The 20,809-nt window shown below is 53.3% G+C and overlaps 1 protein-coding gene across 1 annotated transcript in view; it reads left to right on the top strand.

Annotated features, from left to right (window-relative positions):
- Dnajc11 (DnaJ heat shock protein family (Hsp40) member C11) overlaps window positions 1-20,809 on the top strand; it is a 47,296-nt gene that overhangs the window by 23,854 nt on the left and 2,633 nt on the right. The window contains exons 4-11 of the mRNA XM_070037251.1: window positions 2,341-2,442; window positions 9,357-9,485; window positions 10,329-10,451; window positions 11,048-11,121; window positions 13,655-13,844; window positions 14,370-14,455; window positions 14,609-14,725; window positions 19,924-20,079. Of these exons, the coding sequence (XP_069893352.1) occupies window positions 2,341-2,442; window positions 9,357-9,485; window positions 10,329-10,451; window positions 11,048-11,121; window positions 13,655-13,844; window positions 14,370-14,455; window positions 14,609-14,725; window positions 19,924-20,079 (977 nt within the window). The remainder of the gene's footprint in view (window positions 1-2,340; window positions 2,443-9,356; window positions 9,486-10,328; window positions 10,452-11,047; window positions 11,122-13,654; window positions 13,845-14,369; window positions 14,456-14,608; window positions 14,726-19,923; window positions 20,080-20,809) is intronic.

The following is a 20,809-nucleotide window of genomic DNA, read 5'->3' as shown; positions in this document are numbered from 1 at the left end:
GGTCAGTCCTGGGTCTTGGACTTAGCCTGGGCACTGTCCCTGAGCTCCTTTTGCTCAAGGCTAGCGCTCTACCACTTGAGCCATAGCTTCACTTTCAGCTTTTTTTATGATGAATTGGAGGTAAGAATCTCAGGGCCAGATGTTGGTGGCTCACCCCTGTAATCCTAGCTACTTAAAAGGCTGAGATCTGAGCATCACAGTTCAAAGACAGCCCAGGCAGAAAACTCCCCATGAGACCCTTATCTCTAATTAACTACTCAAAAACTAGAAGTAGATTGTGGCTCAAAGTGGTAGAGTGCTAGCCTTGACCAAAAATGCTCAGGGACAGTGCCCAAGTTCTGAGTTCAAGCTGCACAACTGACAAAAAAAGAAAGAAATGTACTCATTACCTGACTTCTGAAACAGTAACACCTTCTGTTCATCACCTATATAATAACAAATTAATTGGTTTTTTTAATTTATTTTAGTACATTACAACAGGATAAAGTAGAAAGAAATGGGAAAGGGAGAGACACTTCCTTCCTACTGCCCACGCAGGAAATGGGAGTAAAGACTCAAAACAGCGATCCCTACCTGGGGCTTCAAACTTTCTGAGCTGAGAGACCACATAGTAGTCACGTGTTCTAGCAACCTATGACTGATAGTAACAACAGGTTCCCAGTAGCCTGAGGTAGCCAAATGGGGGCTGCTTACCATGGATATGGGTATGAGACATGCTCCTCAGCTCCCACCTCCTGCCCCTCAGTGAGGCGTGTGGCTTCACATCTGGAGGACAGGGCAGACCCACAGACTCGGTGGCCTCCCTGTCCTTGTCACATCTGAGAGGAGGGTCTGGGAGGGGCGCTGGCTGCTCTGGCTTCTCAGTTTGCTTCCTGTTAATGCCTGAGTCTTGCCCTGTAATTATTATTTTTACTTCTGCCGTCTCATCTGTGTTGTCTTAGGTAGTAGCATCAGTGAGCCCCACATTTTTGTTTTGCACGTGGTCAACCATGTGCACACAGCTCAGGAATGCGTATGGTATTTGCTCAGCACAGGCACAAGAGCGCTGTGTTCCTGGGCCCCCTCACTTGTACAAGGGGCTCACGGCCACCTTCGTCCTGACACACTCAGCATCGTGCACTCTGTTCGAGAAGGCGCAGATGGCAGAGGCCTCTGGGCGCCACTGGGGAGGGAGGCACCTGCCAGCGAGCGTCCTCGCACTCCAGACGACCTGAGTTCTGACCCAGCGGTGGGGCTGCAATGCACAGACTGCAAAGCTTGTATAAAATAGGACTAGAAACGGAATGATCTGGCTCCTCTGAATTACTGTTCTCTATCGCCTATCACGGTGTATCAGAAAAAATTCCAACAAAAGTTTGATTCCTCGGCCCACCCTCTGTGCTCCCATGCTTGGTGTTCTCATATTGCCAACAGTAGTGCATTCGTGAAGGGGACTCTGGGGACTCGTGTGGTGACCTTGTCTTTCTTCCCATCTCACTTCTGTGGCTGGTTGGTTGGTTTAGTTAGTGCCAATACTGAGGCTTGAACTCAGACCCTGAGCATTGCCTCTCTTTTGCTCAGGGTTGATGCTCTACCACTTGAGCCACACCTCCACTTCTGGCTTTTTGGTAGTTAATTGGAGATACGAGTTTCACAGACTTTCTTTCTCTGGACTGGCTTCAAATCACGATCCTTGGATCTTAGCTTCCTGAAAGCTAGGATTACCACTAGGAATGAACCACTAGCACCCAGCTAGCCTCCACCTTTGAAATCTCAACTAGACTGTCTTCCTTTCATGGTGAGCTACATGAGAAAGGCTCTGATAGAATGCTCTAGATTCTCACAGACTCACATTATTGCTCATCCCTTAGTTTTCATGCCCTGTGTTTGGTCCTAGAGGGTTGTTGGACTGGCACGTTCCATGCTCCGGTTCACGTCCTCTCATAGTGGGAAGGGCAGTGATTCTAGACCACTCAGCCCTCATAGCCAGATTCTCTGATCTAACAAGCCCAGGCCGCGCAGATTTAGTCCTCAGCATGCCTGTTAACATTGTCACCTAGGACTCCTTAGGAAATTGGAACTGTGGGGTTTTATTGGTAAGACTCCTGCAGTCTCAGGCAAGTTATGAAAATAAAAGAATGTCAAAGTCTCTGGAGAGCCAAGGAAAAGCACAAGCTGGAAGGGCCTCCCAGCTGGAGGTGGAGATCCCATCCCAGCTCGCTGATTTTCTGGGAAGCTCGGAAGTGGAAGCGGGGAGGAAGGCAGCAGAGCTAGGCCCAGGCAGCTCGTACACACTCCCGTGTGTGTTTGTGTTGTCTTTACTTCCTGGTCCTCAGCTGTCTCCCTTGATTCTGCCTACAGGTTGTGGAAAGGCGGAGAACTCCAGCAGAGATCAGAGAAGAGTTTGAGCGGCTGCAGAGAGAGCGGGAAGAGAGGAGGTTGCAACAGCGAACCAACCCCAAGGTAACCAATGCCGTTCTGGGGAGGGTGGGATGAAAGCTTTACTATGAGAACCAGGGGGGAATAATGGGGTAGCAATATACAAAACAACAGAGACAATATACAAATCTCACCGTATCTCAAAGCGATACCTTTGTGGAAGGTATCTCCCCTGTAGCTACGGGCAGAGCTGCTACTGGTGACCTGGAGGCCAGCATTTCAAACTGTGTGGAAGCTGAGAACCGGTGGCTCACGCCTGTCATCCTAGCTACTCTGGAGACTAAGACCTGAGGATCACAGTTCAAAGCCAGCCCAGGCAGGAAAGTCTGTGAGACTCTTATCTCCAATTAACCACCAAAAAGCCAGAAGTGCCTTAAGCACAAAAGCTCAGGGACAGCACCCAGGCTCTGAGTCCAAGCCCCAAGTACACACACACACATACACACATACCCCCATTCAGGTGGGAAGATGATGCCTGTGCCTGGGATTTCACATGCGGAGCCTTGGGCTAGTTCACTGAGGCCTCCCCACCGCCCCCGAGCCCTCGCCGTGCAGCTCTGGGAGAAAGGATGTCACCTGGACGCCAAGCACTGAGTGAATATCAGTCGTCTCCGCAGCCATGGGCGACCTGGACCCCCAGGGGGATTGAGTGGCCATGACATTGCAGTCACAGTTATTTTTCAGTCCCTTGTATGATGTCCTTTCCCTTCCACTTGCTGGGGAAGTTGGTCTCAGTGTGTGCCCCATCCTGGTGGCAAATAGGACATCTTGACAAGTTTGAGGTGCCAGCTGTGCTGGTGGCTCCTTGGTTGTGGCTGATTTCTGGTCTGTGTTGAGTTGGGCGGGATGGCCACAGGCAGCCTGTGTGGTCATGATAAGACGTGTGTGCCCCTACACCCCCAGCCTCCCACCTCTTCTCCATCAGCTCAGCAGGGTTGTTGGCAGGAAGGGGAAGCCATCGGAGATAATGAGAGGCAGCATTACTTAAATCTTCTAAAAAGGTCAGTGGCAGCTTAAATTGGGAAACACAGTATCCTATGATCGAGTTCATGCCACAAGTTTTTTAAAAGACCCCTATAGTACTTAAGGGAGCATATTTTCAGAACAATCCATCTATGGAATCCTGCATTTCCAAGTACATACCGTGGTCTCAGTATCCCTGAGGACCCTTGTGTAGGACCCGCGCCCACCCCATGGCCCATGTCCAGGTGACTTGTGTGAATAGTGGTCAGCCATGTGGAGAAGAAACTGCAGAGCATGCTGGGATGGGAGGAAGCTTGGGAGGTCCTAAGCAGCCAGCAGTGCCGCTGCCTCCCTGAGGGTCTCAGTGCCCCAAGACCCCTCGCATGGTGGACAGGAGTCCAGCTCTCTCTGACCTGTCACTCCTGGGGTATCTAGTCCCCCATTCCTTGAGCCTGTGGATGTTGGGTTGCAACTCTGCCAAATTGCTGTCTGTCCTGGGATGGATTCTTTCACATCACCTGTCCCCCACGTGCTTTTGTTACTCCCCTGTCTCTTGGTCGCCTGTCCCCTGTATGCTTTTGTTACTCCCCTGTCTCTTGGGAGAAGAGGCTTTCAGGAGCACACTAAGATAGACACGTGTGTTCAATCTCATCAGTGTCTTTATCGAAGCCAGAGATGGTGTTATTCGAGCCTGATGTGCACGTGCCTGTAATCCCAGGTGGAATCTGAGGGGTAAAGGCCAGCCTGAGCTATATAACAAGACTCTAGCTCAATAAAGCTGGGGGCGGGGAGGGAAGCGGGGACTAGTTCAAGGAGGTAAAAGGTTGAATCTGATCAAAGTAGATTGTTTGCATGTGTGAACATAGAACAATGACACCTGTTGAAATTGCTTTCGGAAGTGTGCACCAAGAGGAAGTGATAATGGGCTTGACCTCAGAACCTGATGCTCTCCTTTTGCTTTTTTCTCAAGACTAGCACTCTACAGACACTTGAGCCATAGCTCCAGTTCCACGTTTTGGGTGGTTAATTGGGTTAATTGGAAATGAGTCTCACAGACTGGCTTTGAACTGTGATCCTCAGATCTCAGCCTCCTGAGTAGCTAGGATTACAGTTATGAGCCACCAGCCCAACAATGCTTTATATTTTTGATTCTATGCCAAAGTTCAAATCTGGGGCTGGGAATGTGGCTTAGTGGTAGAGTGCTTGCCTAGCATGCACAAAGCCCTGGGTTCAGAAAAGGCTGGAAGTGGCATTGTGGCTTCAGGGGTAGAGTGCTAGCCTTGAGCAAAAAGAAGCTCAGGAAAGGTGCTCAGTCTCTTAAGTTCAAGCTCTAGGACTGGCCAAAAAACAAAAACAAAATTCAAATCTGACTTTACTTTTCAGACAGTAACAGAGTATGTGTATGCGTGCGTGCGTGCATGCACACGTGTCCCAGTTTTAAACAAGCCCTTGGCACCCAGCCAAATCTGATTTTTCATTCCTTTCAAGCTTGGGTTGTTTCATTATAGAAAATATTGCCTGTTGTCTCACAAGTGAAAATGAATAGTAAGTTGCAGTCCAGCCTTTTCGGCATGTTGAGAAAAAAATCCATCTGTTCTAGTGCCTCGAGCAGTTATTTCCCAAAGGTTATTTCCCTAAAGTGGAGCAAGAGCAGGAGGCAGCATCTAGGGCTCTCTCTAAGATAAAGAAATGTCCTTGTCACTCAAAGCACTCCCATCAGTCATTTCCTAGACAGTTAATTCTATCAACCAAGTCAACCCTTCACCTCACGCTCTCCCCAACTCACTATTACTCTTCTGCTTTGGTCGTTTTCCATAGATTTGGGTCAGCACCAAAGTCTAAGATCACAGACTCACTGGAATTTTCCATATCGTGGCCTTATCTAAAGAAACAACCGAAGCCGGGCGCTGGTGGCTCACGCCTGTAATCCTAGCTACTCAGGAGGCTGAGATCTGAGGATCGCGGTTCAAAGCCAGCCCGGGCAGGAGAGACCAAGAGACTCCTATCTCCAATAAACCACCAGAAAACCGGAAGTGGCGCTGTAGCTCAAGTGGTAGAGCGCTCGCCTTGAGCTGAAGAGCTGAGGGACAGCGCCCAGGCCCAGAGTTCAAGCCCCACGACCGACAAAAAAAAAAAAAAAAAAAGAAACAACCGAGTAGTTGAAGAGTAGTAACTGGGCTGTATTTGTAAATTCACCTCTGCTGAATGAGTTGAGAGGCTTCCTGAGTGGGATATGATGTGCATACCTATAATCACACCGATCACATGCTTGAGGCTAGACTGTAAAAAAACTTAAATTGTAACAATTATGAACACTAAAAACATATGTGGGGTCCAACACTGGTGGCTCACACCTGTAGTCTTAGCCATTCAGGATCTGAGGATCACAGTTCATAGCCAACCCAGCCAGAAAAGTCTGTGAGATTCTTCCCCTCGCCCCCCAACCCCCCAAGGCCTGAACCCAGGGCCTGAGCATGCTCCCTTAGCTTCTTTTGCTCATGGCAAGCACTCTACCACTTGAGCCACAGCTCCACTTCCAGCTTTTTTTTTTTTGGCCAGTCCTAGGGCTTGAACTTAGGGCCTGGGCACTGTCCCTGAACTTCTTGTGCTCAAGGCTAGTACTCTACCACTTGAGCCACAGCACCACTTCCAGCTTTTTCTGTATATGTGGTACTGAGGAATCAAACCTAGGGTTCATGCATGCTAGGCAAGCACTCTACCACTAAGCCACTTTTCCAGCCCCTAGAGTACCATTCTTGAGCCAAAAAAGCTAAACAAAAGCATAAGATCTTGAGTTCAAGCCCCCAAAATTAAACACATATACAGAGTCGGGATGTGTCGCCTAGAGCAGAGGTGATATTTTTTTTAATAAGTTTATTGTGAAAATACTGTACAGAGGGGTAGAGGCAATATTTTTGCAGGTAGCATGTACGTCAGTTCACCACCCTGTGTGTCTCAGTGTCTGTTCTGACTGCATGTTGTGTCTCCACTGTCAGTGTTCTGTGTGTGTTGTGCCTCCAGTGTCAGTGTTCTGTATGTTGTGTCTCCAGTGTCGGTGTTCTGTAGTGTAGATGTTCTGGGTGTTGGATTGCTATATAACTGACCACTCCAAGTGGCTCACAACAGCAGTTTTTTTTTTTTTTCTTTATTTTGTTACATGGAGCTTTTTTTTAATTTGTTTTTGTTTTGGTTTGAGGTTTGGAGTGGTACTGGGTTTGGAACTCAGGCCCTCATACTTACCACTTGAGCCACACACACCCTCCCCGGGATAGGGTAACAGAGGGTCTGATTTTTGCCCAAGCTAGCCCAGGCTGTGACCCCATTTTACAGTTCCCTCCATAGCTGGGATGACAGGTACATGCCAGCTTCCCCAGCTAGTGGTTGAGCAAGAGGTCTCGCAAACTGCCTGGACTGGCCTCCAACCTTGATCCTTCTCATCTCATCTTCCAAGTATCTAGGATTACAGGTCTGAGCCATGCTGCTCAGCTTACACAACAGTTTCTATACTGCTTGAGGGCAGGATGTTTACATTCAGAATCAAGTCATCCCAAGAGTGCATTAATTACTTTCTGTATTAGTAACTGCTATGCTATAAATACACCAAAATATTTGTAGCTTTTGAAAACTGCATTTTCCGTAAGTATGGACTGCAGCAAATTCTAAGTGTATTTCTTCTCCCATGGGGTCCTTGGTGTGATTGGCTTTAGAAGTTCCCTACAAAATAGTTTCACATTCAGTGTGGAAGTTTTGAGTTCACAGAGGCATTTGTCAAGTCTGATGTCTCTCCTTAGAAGTAAAGTTGTAAGCCAGGTGCTGTGGCTCACACCTGTAATCCTAGCTACTCAGGAGGCTGAGATCTGAGGATCCTGGTTCATAGCCAGCCCAAGCAGAAAAGTCTGTGAGCCTCTTATCTCCAATTAACCACCAGAAAACCTGAAGTGGTGCTGTGGCTCAAGCAGTAGAGCATTCACCTTGAGCTGAAGAGCTGAGGGACAGAGCCCAAGCCCAGAGTTCAAACCCCACAACCAACAACAACAACAAAAAAAAAAAAGCTCAGGGACCACATCCAGGCCCCAAGTTCAAGCCCCAGGATCAGCACCAAAAAAGTAGTGGTGTTTGTGGTGAAGTTGTTGTTGGGACTGGCTGGCCTTATGCTACAAGTAAGTACCTGGGCCACTGCAGGGCCCAGGCTGCCAACGGGTATGAAGTCTGCTGACCAAACTAACCTGGGAGGTGACAAACCTTGGGTTCCCAGCTCCCCGCAGGGAAAACCCTAACCATTTAAAATGAAAACACTCCTACCAGCATACTTTGAGGATGAAAGAAATGTTCTGTCATGATTTTAGAGGTGGATTCATGAGTGTATTCATCTTTCAAAATTCATTGAAAGCCAGACACTAGTGTCTCATGCCTGTACTCCTGCTGCTCAGGTGGCTGAGATTCAGAAGATCAGTCCAAAACCAGCCAAAGTAGAAAAGTCCACAAGACTCCATCTCCAAAATCGCCAACAAGGGCAAGGAATGTGGCTTAGTGGTAGTGTTTGCCTAGTACGCATGAGGCCCTGGGTTTGATTCCTTGGTACCACATAACAAAAAAATAAAAATTTAAAAATATTCATAAAACTTTAAAAAAAAAAAAAACGGGCTGGGAAGGTGGCTCAGTGGTAGAGCGCTTGCCTTGCATGCATGAGGCCCTGGGTTCGATTCCTCAGCACCACATAAGCAAAAAGCTGGAAGTGGTGCTGTGGCTCAAGTGGTAGAGTGCTAGCCTTGAGCTGAAGAGCTGAGGGACAGTGCCCAGGCCGAGTTCAGGCCCCACTACTGGACCAAAAAAAAAAAAAAAAACAGGGTTACAAGCATGGCTCAAATAATAGAGTAATACCTGAGTAAGCATGAGGCCCTGAGTTCAAGTCCCAGTACCAACAGAAAATTTTAAAAAACTCAAATTATGCACTTAAGATGAATACAGTTTATATGTAAGTTAAACCTCAGTAAAAAGTTTGTTTTGTTTTTTAAGTTGGGCTGCAATTTAATACAAGTATGTATGGTGACGTTTTTTACATTGAGTTAAAAATACCCACGTGAAATGTCTTGGGACTTTGGAAGAATGTAATGAACACTGGTTTTTTATATAAGGAATATTTTATCAGTTAGCAAAACTGGTAAAAATTAGTATGGACTTCTCATAATTTTCAAATTAACTGTGGATAACAGAGCAGCTTTCTTTCTCTCTTTCTCTCTCTTTCTCTCTCTCTCTCTCTCTTTCTCTCTTTCTTCCTTTCTTTCTTTCTTTCTTTCCTTCCTTCCTTCCTTCCTTCTTTCTTTCTTTCTTTCTTTCTTTCTTTCTTTCTTTCTTTCTTTCTTTCTTTCTTTCTTTCTTTCTTTCTTTCTTTCTTTCTTTCTTTCTTTCCATCCTGGAGGTTGCAACTCAGGGTCTTGGCGCTATCCCTGAGCCTCTTTGTGCTCATGCTAGTGTTCTACCACTTGAGCCATAACACCACTTCCAGTTTTTGAATGGTTAATTGGAGATAAGAGTCTCAGAGACTTTCCTGCCCAGGCTGGCTTTGAACCTTGATCCTCAGATCTCGGCTTCCTGAGTAGCTAGGATGACAGGTGTGATCCACAGAGCAGCTTTTAAATCTCCCATCTGTTGCTAGTGTGTTCTGTGTGTGCATCTTCCTGTGTCATCATGCTGCACGTGCCCCGGAGTCTCCTGAGTGCCTCCTGGTGTTGCCTCGCCCCTCGTGCTCATCCCTGCTTGTCCTTAGGGTGTCATCCCTCCACAGGCCACAGGCTGCTGCTGCTGGTCCAGTTGGTTTCTAGCTGCGGGAGCCACAGATTCTGCAGCTCTTAGGGGTGAACTGACGTGTGTGGTGGGGCTGCCTGGGTGCAAGACGGAGCCGGGGCCTGGTGCAGGGTGGGGTTCGCAGTCTCTGCCCTGTGCGCTCACTGCCTCCCACTTGTTTCTGTGCGCAGGGGACCATCAGCGTTGGTGTAGATGCCACCGACCTCTTCGATCGCTATGACGAGGAGTATGAAGATGTGTCTGGAAGTGGCTTTCCACAGATTGAAATTAATAAAATGCATATATCTCAGTCCATCGAGGTAAAGTGCACCAGCTCAGTGCAGCGCGGGCTCCCGTTCACGAGGCTCAGCAGGCAGCTGGAGGGAGAGCCTGCTAGGGTTCCACATCTTCACTGATGGAAGGCTGCCCTTAGCGACTCACAAAGCTGTGCACTCCGCTCTCACCACGCAGGAGCGGGCAGAAGGAGCGGGGCTGGGGCACGTGGCTCCCACCGTCCCTAGTCCTTCTGGTATTAATAGTCAGAGAAGGAGAAGCCCAGGGTTGCAGTGGTTGAGATTAGGAGAGAAGGCAGGCAGGCCTCCACACAGCATTGAAAAAAGACAGCACTCGTGTCTGGGCACACTCCACGATGTGCCGCGAGGCAGTGGCAGCTCTGCGCCCTGGGCCAGGGGCCACCAGCCAGGTCACCTTCCTGCCCACTGCGCATGCTCCTACTCAGTCTCCTGGATGGAGGCCAGCTTAGGCCATTCCTTCCTGCTTGAGGTACAGCCTGCAGGTGGAGTCTGCTCAGAGCAACCTGCCCTTCCCAGCGCTGCCGGTCTGCAGCCGCGCAGGCCTTCTGTACCTCTCGGAGCCCCGTGGCAGGTTCTGGAGCAGCCCGGGAGTCCCAGGTGGCAGGCACGAAGCCACTGTAGTTCCTGCCATCCACACACTGCCAACCCAGCTTTGGCTCTGTGTCCCTGAGCTTGGGGAACGTGCCCCTTAAAATCTTTCATGGCCACAGGCAGTCCTCGTGACCAAGGGGGAGGGAAGCAGCGCGGTCAGGCGGCTCTGCCCAAGGCCGCGCCCTGACAGGGTGCCTACCCAGTGCTGGTGCTAGCCTGGCTTTGCCTCCATTGTTACCGGGAGATGTTTTTCCCCAGGCACCCTTGACAGCTACAGACACCGCCATCCTCTCCGGAAGCCTCTCCACCCAGAATGGCAACGGAGGGGGCTCCATCAACTTTGCTCTTCGGAGAGTCACTTCTGCCAAGGGGTGGGGAGAGGTAAGGCCATGGGCCAGACTGCCTGGCCCCCGTAAAAGCGGCCCCTCCAGCCGACTGGGGCCAAGTGGTGCTGTAACAGGACTGAATATCAAACGAAGGCATTTGCAGGCCCTCGGGTCTGAGGAGTCCTTAGAATAGGCTCTCCTGTGCGGTGGCCACTCCAGAAAGGCAGCTGCAGCGCGTCAACATGACGGGCTGCTGCCCACTGAGGCAGCCCGAACGGCTGCAACTCCAAGACCCTGGCAGTGCGGAACTACACCAAGGGGCTTTTACATGAGACCCCAGAAGCCCACCCCAGCTCCCTGGGAGGCCTTGGGGGATAAGGGGAATGCAGAGGGGTCGTTTGGGAGGGAACACACCTAACCACAGCAGGGAGGGGCCCAGGGACAAGCAGCCTTTCCTGCAGAAAGGAGCCCTTTCTGCAGCCTGAGCTTCCAGTAAACCTGGGGCAGCAGTCACCTCCAGGGACAGAGATGAAGCCGAGACTCAGGAATCCACCACTCCCTCTATGTAGAACCCTGGCAAGAGCTCAGAACCAGGCAGGGAACTGGCCAGAGGCACACACCTAATCCTTTGTTGTTTTCATTTTCCAACAGTTGGAATTCGGAGCTGGGGACTTACAAGGACCTTTATTTGGTCTCAAGCTGTTCCGTAATCTCACACCAAGATGGTAAATATGAGAGCGGGCTCTGTGGTATAGAAGGCAGGACCTGCATGTTCTGTGATGAAGGGCATTTGGGCGGGGAGATGCCAGGGTCCTGACCCGGGGCCTGGCAGTATGAGTGGGAAGCGCTCTGGACTGGGGAATGAGACTGCCTGGGCCGGGCCTTGCCTCTGTGCTTACAAGTTTCCCCCACTTGGAGCTGTCAGCCTGCTGGTCCTGTGGGGGTGTTGTCCTTGTCCCCCAGGCTCACAGGTGCAGGCATGAAGCTATGGTGTTGTCAGGTCTATGAGGGTGAAATACCTGCTTTTGGCCAGGAGGTGGTGCTGCTCTCTCAGGAAGCTGACTAGCATTGCGCACACAGAAAGTAGCTTTTGCTACAGCCCATGGATGTGCATCAGGATTACCTTGCTGGATGGAGCGTGGGGTTTGTCAGTGTTGGAGTTTGGGGGTTTTCTTGTTTTTGTTTTTGTTTTGTCAGTCGTGGGGCTTGAACTCTGGGCTTGGGCGCTGTCCCTGAGCTCTTCAGCTCAACTCAGGGTGAGTGCTCTACCACTTGAGCCACAGCGCCACTTCCAGTTTTTCGAGTGGTTTATTGGAGATAGGAGTCTCGCGGACTTTCCTGCCCGGGCTGGCTTTGAGCCTCGATCCTCAGATCTCAACCTCCTGAGTAGCTAGGATTACAGGCGTGAGCCACCAGCGCCCGGCTCAGTGTTGGAGTTTGAACTCTGACCTCACACTTGCCAGGCAGATGCTCTTCCGCCTGAGCTACTCCTCTAGGCCCATGATGGCAGCTTTTTACATAGATTGATACTGTGTCCCCACCCAGAAATTCTGACTTCCATGGTCCAGAACAGGACCAAAGTGAGTGGTTCTGACACTGCTGCACACTGGCAATGCCAGGGCTGCTTTGTGAGCCCAGGGGAACTGACCTGCATTGAATGAACCGAGCTGTGGTGGAGGAACTGACCTGCAGGGGGGGGACTGACGTGCAGCGGGGGAACTGACCTGCAGCGGGGGGGGGGGGGGAGAGAACTGACCTGCAGTGGGGGGGGGACTGACCTGCAGTGGGGGGGGACTGACCTGCAGTGGGGGGGAAACTGACCTGCAGTGGGGGGGGGACTGACCTGCAGTGGGGGAGAGAACTGACCTGCAGTGGGGGGGGGAACTGACCTGCAGCGGGGGGGGGGACTGACCTGCAGTGGGGGGGGACTGACCTGCAGTGGGGGGAACTGACCTGCAGTGGGGGGAACTGACCTGCAGTGGGGGGGGACTGACCTGCAGTGGGGGGAACTGACCTGCAGTGGGGGGAACTGACCTGCAGTGGGGGGAACTGACCTGCAGTGGGGGGAACTGACCTGCAGTGGGGGGGGGACTGACCTGCAGTGGGGGGGGACTGACCTGCAGTGGGGGGAACTGACCTGCAGTGGGGGGGGGACTGACCTGCAGTGGGGGGGAAACTGACCTGCAGTGGGGGGGGACTGACCTGCAGCGGGGGGGGGAACTGACCTGCAGCGGGGGGGGGAGAGAACTGACCTGCAGCGAGGGGGGGGGACTGACCTGCAGCGGGGGGGGACTGACCTGCAGCGAGGGGGGGGGAGAGAACTGACCTGCAGTGGGGGGGGGAAACTGACCTGCAGCGAGGGGGGGGGGACTGACCTGCAGTGGGGGGGGACTGACCTGCAGTGGGGGGGGACTGACCTGCAGTGGGGGGGGACTGACCTGCAGTGGGGGGGGGACTGACCTGCAGTGGGGGGACTGACCTGCAGTGGGGGGAACTGACCTGCAGTGGGGGGGGGGACTGACCTGCAGTAGGGGGGGACTGACCTGCAGTGGGGGGGGGACTGACCTGCAGCGGGGGGGGGAACTGACCTGCAGCGGGGGGGGGGACTGACCTGCAGTGGGGGGGGGAACTGACCTGCAGTGGGGGGACTGACCTGCAGTGGGGGGGGGACTGACCTGCAGTGGGGGGACTGACCTGCAGTGGGGGGAACTGACCTGCAGTGGGGGGGGGGACTGACCTGCAGTAGGGGGGAACTGACCTGCAGTGGGGGGACTGACCTGCAGTGGGGGGACTGACCTGCAGTGGGGGGGGGGGACTGACCTGCAGCGGGGGGGGACTGACCTGCAGCGGGGGGGGGGACTGACCTGCAGTGGGGGGGGGGACTGACCTGCAGTGGGGGGGAACTGACCTGCAGTGGGGGGGGACTGACCTGCAGTGGGGGGACTGACCTGCAGTGGGGGGACTGACCTGCAGTGGGGGGACTGACCTGCAGCGGGGGGAACTGACCTGCAGCGAGGGGGGGGGGACTGACCTGCAGTGAGAGACCTGACCTGCAGCGGGCTTGCAGTCCCCTGTGTACAATCCCTGTGTTCAGTGCCTCTGGCAGGAGAGGGCATCTGTGGCCGCCCGCCACACCCTCATTCTGCCTGCCTTGGCAGGAGCCGGCCCAGGGACTCATGGGAGTGTGACAAGCAAGATCTTACCCTGGCCCAGGCAACCACAGAGCAGGTGTCATCCAGACCTTTCTATGTCCCCCAGCTTTGTGACGACAAACTGTGCTCTGCAGTTTTCATCCCGTGGAGTCCGGCCCGGCCTCACCACCGTCCTGGCTCGGAACCTGGACAAGAACACCGTGGGCTACCTGCAGTGGCGGTGGGGCATCCAGTCAGCCATGAACACCAGCATCGTCCGCGACACCAAGACCAGCCACTTCACTGTGGCCCTGCAGGTGAGGGGAAGACGGCTCCTGCCGGCCACGCGCTCTTCCGTCCCCCTGGAGCAGGGGTGCAGACAAAGTGGGGCGCTCAAGAACTATTTCCTGCGTTCTCGGGTGGCGTTTCCACATCCCCTGCGAGAGAACCTCACGTTGGGTGGGAGCCCTGGGTGGAAGGGCACCGGCCGCTACCCCAGGCAGGCTGTGGGAAGACGGGATGGTCGGGAAGGGCCCTCAGATCCACTCACTGCTCCTCACCTCCCACCACAGCCGCTGCCCAGCAACGGGGGTTCCCTGTGGGCAGAAGTTCTTGTTTGTCCTAAAGTTAGACATGACATCTTCCAGTTTTCACCCACGCGCTATTTAGCGTGTCTGCCGGTGACAGTGGTCCGGTCCTACACGTGGCAGATCACAGCCCAGTCTCACACCTGTGGCAGCCCTGCAGAGGCTGGGCCGGGCAGATGCCCAGCGGCTAGGGGAGCGCAGACACCGTCTTCCCGGAGCGCGGGGCCAGCCTCAGCCTCCACTCTGTCTCCGCAGCTGGGCATCCCCCACTCCTTTGCTCTCATCAGCTATCAGCACAAGTTCCAAGACGACGAGCAGACTCGAGTGAAGGGCTCGCTCAAGTAAGTCATCAGCTCTGGCGGAAGGGCTGCCCTGCATGGCGCCAGCTTCTGGAGATCCCCACGGCGTCCCCAGGTCTTTCTGGGGCGGGGGCACAGGCAGCCAGGCTCTGATCTGAGGGAGTCGGTGCTGACTGCTGCCCCTGCCCCCCGCAGGGCGGGCTTCTTTGGGACGATCGTGGAGTATGGCGCGGAGAGGAAGATCTCCAGGCACAGTGTCCTGGGTGCCGCTGTCAGCATCGGAGTCCCGCAGGGTGTGTCTCTCAAAGTCAAGTAAGTTGAGCGTGGCTCTTTCTGGTCATGGAATGTCTGGTGGCTTCACTAGTGAAGGGTGAAGGACCTGGTGAAGTGATTCAAGTGGTGGAGCATCTGTCTAGCCAGCACCAGGTCCTGGGTTCAGACCCCAGTGCCACCAACCAAAAAAAAAAAAAAAAGACAACTAAACTATGGATGGAAGGGCCTTTGCTTTGTATTTTGTTGTTAAAGCTATAGCTGCAGCCGGGCGCCAGTGGCTCACACCTGCTACTCAGGAGGCTGAGATCTGAGAATCATGGTTCAAAGCCAGAGCGGGCAGGAAAGTCTGCGAGGCTCATCTCCAGTAAAGCACTAGAAAACCAGAAGTGGCAGTGTGGCTCAAGCGGTAGAGTGCTCGCCTTGAGCTGAAGAGCTGAAGGACAGCGCCCAGGCCCGGAGTTCAAGCCTTATGACCAACAAAAAGAAAGCTATAGCTGCTTCTCTCTTGGCTTTGCGACAGAGATGGAGGACGGCAAGAGGTTCAGCATGCACTCGCACCTCGCCTCCCGCGGCAGGGAGCCTGCCTGCCGGGTGCTGGCAGTCTGCAGCCTGACTGCTCTTCAGAAGCGCCCTCGCTTTTTGTGATACTCTCTAGCTTTCCTCAGCCATCAGGAGGGCCCCGACCAGGGGGAGCTCTTCATCCAGGTCCAGCTTGAGTGCAGCCCCTTTGCCCAGGTGGCCTCTTGCCTTGCAGCTCCCCAGGCTGGGCTCCTACCTGGAGGCTCCACTGTGGAGCACGGTCTTGTCTGGGCTCATTACCTTCAGCACTTTGACGCACAGAGGACTTTTTAAGCCTCGCAGCTTCTCCACACAGCCAGCCCTCTGTATCCATGGCACCACATCCTGGGACTCAGCCGTCTCCGATTCAAATGCAGCCTGGTGTGGTGTCACATGCCTATAATCCCAGTGCTACAAGATTGTGAATTCAAGGCCAACCTGAAACACATAGTAACAGCCTGTCCCAATAAAAACAAAACGTTGGCAGGGAGAGTGCATTTGTGTTGAACATGTGTTCATGGAATGATGATCTAAAATGCAGAGGAATGGTGGAATACTCTGTCGTGTTACATAAGACACCAAAGCATGCCTGCACCCGTGCTCTGTGGCTGCCAGGGGACAGACTGCAATCTAGTCCTCCTCCCCAGCTTCGCGAAGATATCAGCCACTCAAGTGTCACACATCCAAGACCTGGATACGAGTTCGTGCAAACACCCTTCCCAAGCTTTCTCTGCCCGCAGGCTTTCCCGCCTAGGGATGGGAGCTCCTGTTTGCTGCTTGGCGTTGGCCATCATCACACTTCCCTGCTCAGTCTGACCCATCTGACCCTCTCCCCACACCACTGCCCTTGCAGAGGGAGGAATCCCCCCGCGTCATCCCGCTTAGAACCGCGGCTGTCTCTCTGCTGGCCTCCTCTGTCCTCTCACCAATCACTGGGGCTGCCCCTCCTCAGCGCCCTGCCCCAGAGCAGCCCCACCCCTCTCACTCGGCCTGGGCAGGCTTTTACACTGCGGCCTCTGCTCCGGGCCAGGCTTGGCTCTCTCTCTTTTCTTTTTTTTTGGCCAGTCGTGGGGCTTGAACTCAGGGTCTGGGCGCTGTCCCTCAGCTCTTCAGCTCAAGGCAAGCGCTCTACCACTTGAGCCACAGCACCACTTCCGGTTTTCTGAGTGATTTATTGGAGGTAAGAATCTCACGGTCTTTCCTGCCCAGGCTGGCTTTGAACCTCGATCCTCAAATCTCAGCCTCCTGAGTAGCTAGGATGACAGGTATGAGCCACCAGCGCCCGGCCCAGGCTTGGCTCTTGAACAGCACTCGATGTTTGCCTGTCTGAAAGCAGCTCATCACAGTTCTGCAAATGAGCCAAAGCCGCTTACCAAGTTCAAAACCCGCCTCGCCCTCCCCTCAGACAGGTGGGGAGCCCAAGGTTAGTGCAGGTGAGCGGAGCTGTTAGATTCCTGTGTTCACCTCCTCCTTTATAACCTGAGTTTTTTATCAGTTGGATTCTCATGGGAAGGCTTGGATGGAAGATGCATTTTCATTCCAGCTGAGTTTCTGTGGTGGCGTGGCTGGGCGTGCTGGCCATGAACAGTCTGTCCCTCGGTGCTGCGCGTGCGCGCGCGGGTTCCACTCGCCAGACCTCAGGACGCTTGCGTGACACAGGGAGCGTATGGGGGGAGGGGGGTGGACCAAAGCCTAGACGTGGCACAAGTGTTCCTGTGTACACTTACTTGCTTCACTGAAGTAACTTCTGCAGCAGGTTCGTGGCCTGCATTTTGACTGATGTTTTAGATTTTGACGCATTTCATATTTTCAGGGTTCAGTTTCAGCAAAAGCAGGTAGTCGTGCTTTGCTGACTTGGTTCATTTATCAGATGAGCCCCAGTTTTAGCAGCTCAGAGTGTTATGCTTGCTAGACAGGCACTATTCACTTGAGCCATGCCTCAACTCTGTGTGTGTGTGTGCGTGTGTGTGTGTGTGCGTGTGTGTGTGTGTGTGTGTGTGTGTGTGTGTGTGTGTGTGTCTGTCTGTCTGTCTGTCTGTCTGTCTGTCTGTCTGTCTGTCTGGGGCTTGAACTCTGGGCTTGGATGCAGTCCTTGAATTTTTGGCTCAAGGCCAGTGTTCTACCACTGGAGCCACAGCTCCACTTCTGGCTTTTTGTGGTTTATTGGAAAAGTCTCACAGACTTTCCTGCCCAGGCTGGCTTTGAACCTCCATCCTCAGCTCTCAGCCTCATGAGTAGCCAGGATGACAGGTATGAGCCCACAGTGCCCAGCCCTAACCCTGTTTTTCTGCTTCCCTTATTCTTCAGCCAGGGTCTCTTGTGTATACCTTGACAGCCTGGGCCGTGGTCCTCCTGTTTGTGCTTCCTGTGGGGACGTGGGGACAGCCATGTACATGCCCAGCTTTTTGGTTTGAAAGATGACCTTTTTGTCTAGGCAGCCTGGGTAGCTAGGATTACAGGCGTGAGCCACTGGCGCCCGGCTTGAAGTACTAGTTTTTATGTTGTTTTTTGTTTTTTGTTATCAGTACTGAAGGTTGAACTTAGGGCTCACATTCTCTGTGCAGACCTTCTACCACGGGAGCCTCGCCCACAGCCAGCCGCAGACCACTAGATCCTCCTTCCCGTGGCCTTCCTCATAGCTGGTACCACAGAGGGTGCCTCCACACCCAGGTTATTGGTTCAGAGCAGGTTTCTGGAACTCAGTTGCCCAAGCTGGCCTTTGAACTGTGATCCATCTCCATCTCCTCCTGAGTAGTTGGGATTACAGGTGTGAGCCCTGACTTTATTCCTGGGATGGGGGGAGGGATCCATTAATCATGACATCATCCTTTCTCTATATTGCTTAATTGGATGTGCTAAATATCTTAGTAGGGACATTTGTGTGTATATTTATGAAGGATACTGGTCTGTAACTTTCCATTTTTATTGTGCATTTGTTAGGTTGGGGAATGAGCTGTGAAAGGCTTGTAAAATAAGTTAGGGTATGCCTTTCTTGGCTTTCTGACAAAGTCTATAACAGTGGGAAGTTATTGCTTCCTCGTTTTTGGTAGAATTTACTAGTAAGATTGTCTAAGTTTGGATTTGCTTTTCTTTGTAAGAAGATTCTTGGTAATTCATTTCATAAACATAGGGGCTGGGAAGGTGGCTCAGTGGTAGAGTGCTTGCCTTGCATGCATGAGGCCCTGGGTTCCATTCCTCAGCACCACATAACCAGAAAAAGCTGGAAGTGGCGCTGTGGCTCAAGTGGTAGAGCGCTAGCCTTGAGCTGAAGAGCCGAGGGACAGCGCCCAGGCCCAGAGTTCAGGCCCCACTACCAGCAAAAAAAAAAAAAGAACAAAACAAACAAAAAAAAAGTCAACTTCGTTATTTCGTGTTTGTGATTTTTGTTTTTGTTTAGGGTGGGGTTACTGGTTGTTGTTACTGTACCAGTACTGGAGTTTGAACCGTTAGCTTTTTCTGCTCAAGACTGGCGCTCTACAACTTGAGCTCGGTCCTCCTTCCTCTGCAGACCTGTCTTACGGCCCAAGATGTGGGGGTCCTGGTGCTTCTACCATGCACACACGGAGGTGAACGTGCCTTCTGCAGTTGATACAGGCCGTGATTGACAGAATTCAACTCCCTGGCTTTGCTGAGGGGAGGAGCTGCCAGTTTCTTAGAGGAACAGTGCCGTCTCTAATTTGTAGGGCTTATATGTGTTCCGGGGGTGTGGACTCAGCCTTGTGCTCCTGACAAATTTTTTCACTACAAGCTGACACTGTTGCTCTTGAACCATTTAGTGTCTCCACTTCTGAAGGGCGGTGTGGTTTATCCATTTGATAGCTTTCTATAGTTTCTGTTTCAAGGATGAAATGTCATCTTTTTGGTTGTGGGGCTTGAACTCAGGGTGCTGTCCCTAAGCTCTGTGCTCAAGGCTAGTGCTCTACTACAGCGCCACTTCCGGTTTTTGAGTGGTTAATTGGAGATAAGAGTCTCACAGGGACTTTGCTGCCTGGGCTGTCTTTGAACCATGATACTTAGATCCCTCCTTAGTAGCCAGAATTTCAGGCGTGAGCACCCCCCGCCTGGCAGATGTTGCCTTTTTTTTAATCTTGTTTGTGGTGCTGCAGAGCGCACACTAAGCCTATATCCACAGCCCTCCTCCTCATTCTCTTCTGCCTCCTTATGTATTAGTGCTAACACCTGCGCTTGCTCTTTGTTCTTTCTCGTTGGCTAGTATGCACACTCTAACATGACCCAAACCCCAAAACAGTAACACAGGAAAGCTGTCAGACCCTGTTTCTCCATCTCTGCCCGTCTGTGTGTGCCTGCTTCTGGCTGATCTTCATTCCGTACTCTACCGTCTTCATTTCCGACACCACAGGCTTCGAGTCCTGCGTGCTACACGTGGGGACCAGCCCAAGCCGCGCACTTGTCTTCCCCGCGTGTGGCCAGGACCCCTCGGCCATCGCTGCGGCAGAGCTGCTAACTTAGAGACCCCACGGGCACGGTGTTGAGTCGCCCTCACCGCATGGGGACGGACGTTGGCTGTGGGCGCCCTGCTCAGTGCCATGGCCGCTCTTCGCCGCGGCCCAGCGTGCCCTGGAGAACATGTGGGGGCTGCCGCCCTGGGCGCGAGGCCCCCGCCGGCCTGCCCTGCCCGCACAGCTCACGGTGGGGTTCTGTCTTTGCTCTTTCCCCAGGCTGAACAGGGCCAGTCAGACCTACTTCTTCCCCATCCACCTGACGGACCAGCTGCTGCCCAGCGCTGTGTTCTACGCCACGGCGGGGCCTCTCGTGCTGTACTTCGCCATGCACCGGCTCATCATCAAGCCGTACCTCAGGGCGCAGAAGGAGAAGTGAGTGCGCGGACACGGGCGCGCCCAGGTCGCGGGGGTCACTGCGCCACCCACGCCTCCCGCGCCTCGCCTTTAAGCTGGGGCCGTGTGGGACCCTAGCAGAGGATGTTAAACGAGAGCCTCGCTGGGCTCTGCCGGCCTCTGTAAGGGGAGGCGGTGGCGGCAAGGTTGGGGGCTCCCCTTTGCATTCCTCCTTTGAAAAAGGACTCAACCGGGACTCCAAGAAGCAAGCAGGGTCCTTCTCCTCCTGCTGGCCTCGCTGAGTTTGGGAGGAAGGGCCCTGCTTGGGTGCCGTCACCCGCGCTCAGAAGCCGGGCAGGCTGGGGCCTTGTTGACTGCGCAAGGTAGCACAGCGCAGCGCAACGCGGAGCCTGCGGGCTGCGGGGAGGGACTTCCTCCTTGGGCCTTTGCCGACTGAGTGAAAGTGCTGCTGCTCCTCCTACCAGAAGCCTCCCTAGCAATCCAGAAGGCTCGGGTGGGGCGGGGCGGGGCGGCGATGCTGGCGAGGCCCCTGGGCCCAGCTGAGGGGCAGGAACCTCCCACAGATAACTCTGCAGTCCCAGAAATGGAGGCTCATCACACACAGCCAGGGGGACGTGTGCGGGGAACGTGTGGGCACAGGCAGGGTGGCGTGTGCAGTGATGTGTGAGGCGACACGTGTTGGGTGACGTGTGGTGATGTGGGAAGTAGCTCCTGTGGGGGACATATGGGGGGCATGCGTGGGGATGTG

Source organism: Dipodomys merriami, unplaced genomic scaffold (assembly GCF_024711535.1).
Source record: "Dipodomys merriami isolate MVZ:Mamm:240054 unplaced genomic scaffold, mDipMer1.0.p SCAF_28, whole genome shotgun sequence".
In the NCBI taxonomy this organism is placed as follows: Eukaryota; Metazoa; Chordata; class Mammalia; order Rodentia; family Heteromyidae; genus Dipodomys; species Dipodomys merriami.
Note: the sequence above shows the minus strand (reverse complement) of the source record. Positions and strands in the feature narration are given on the sequence as shown.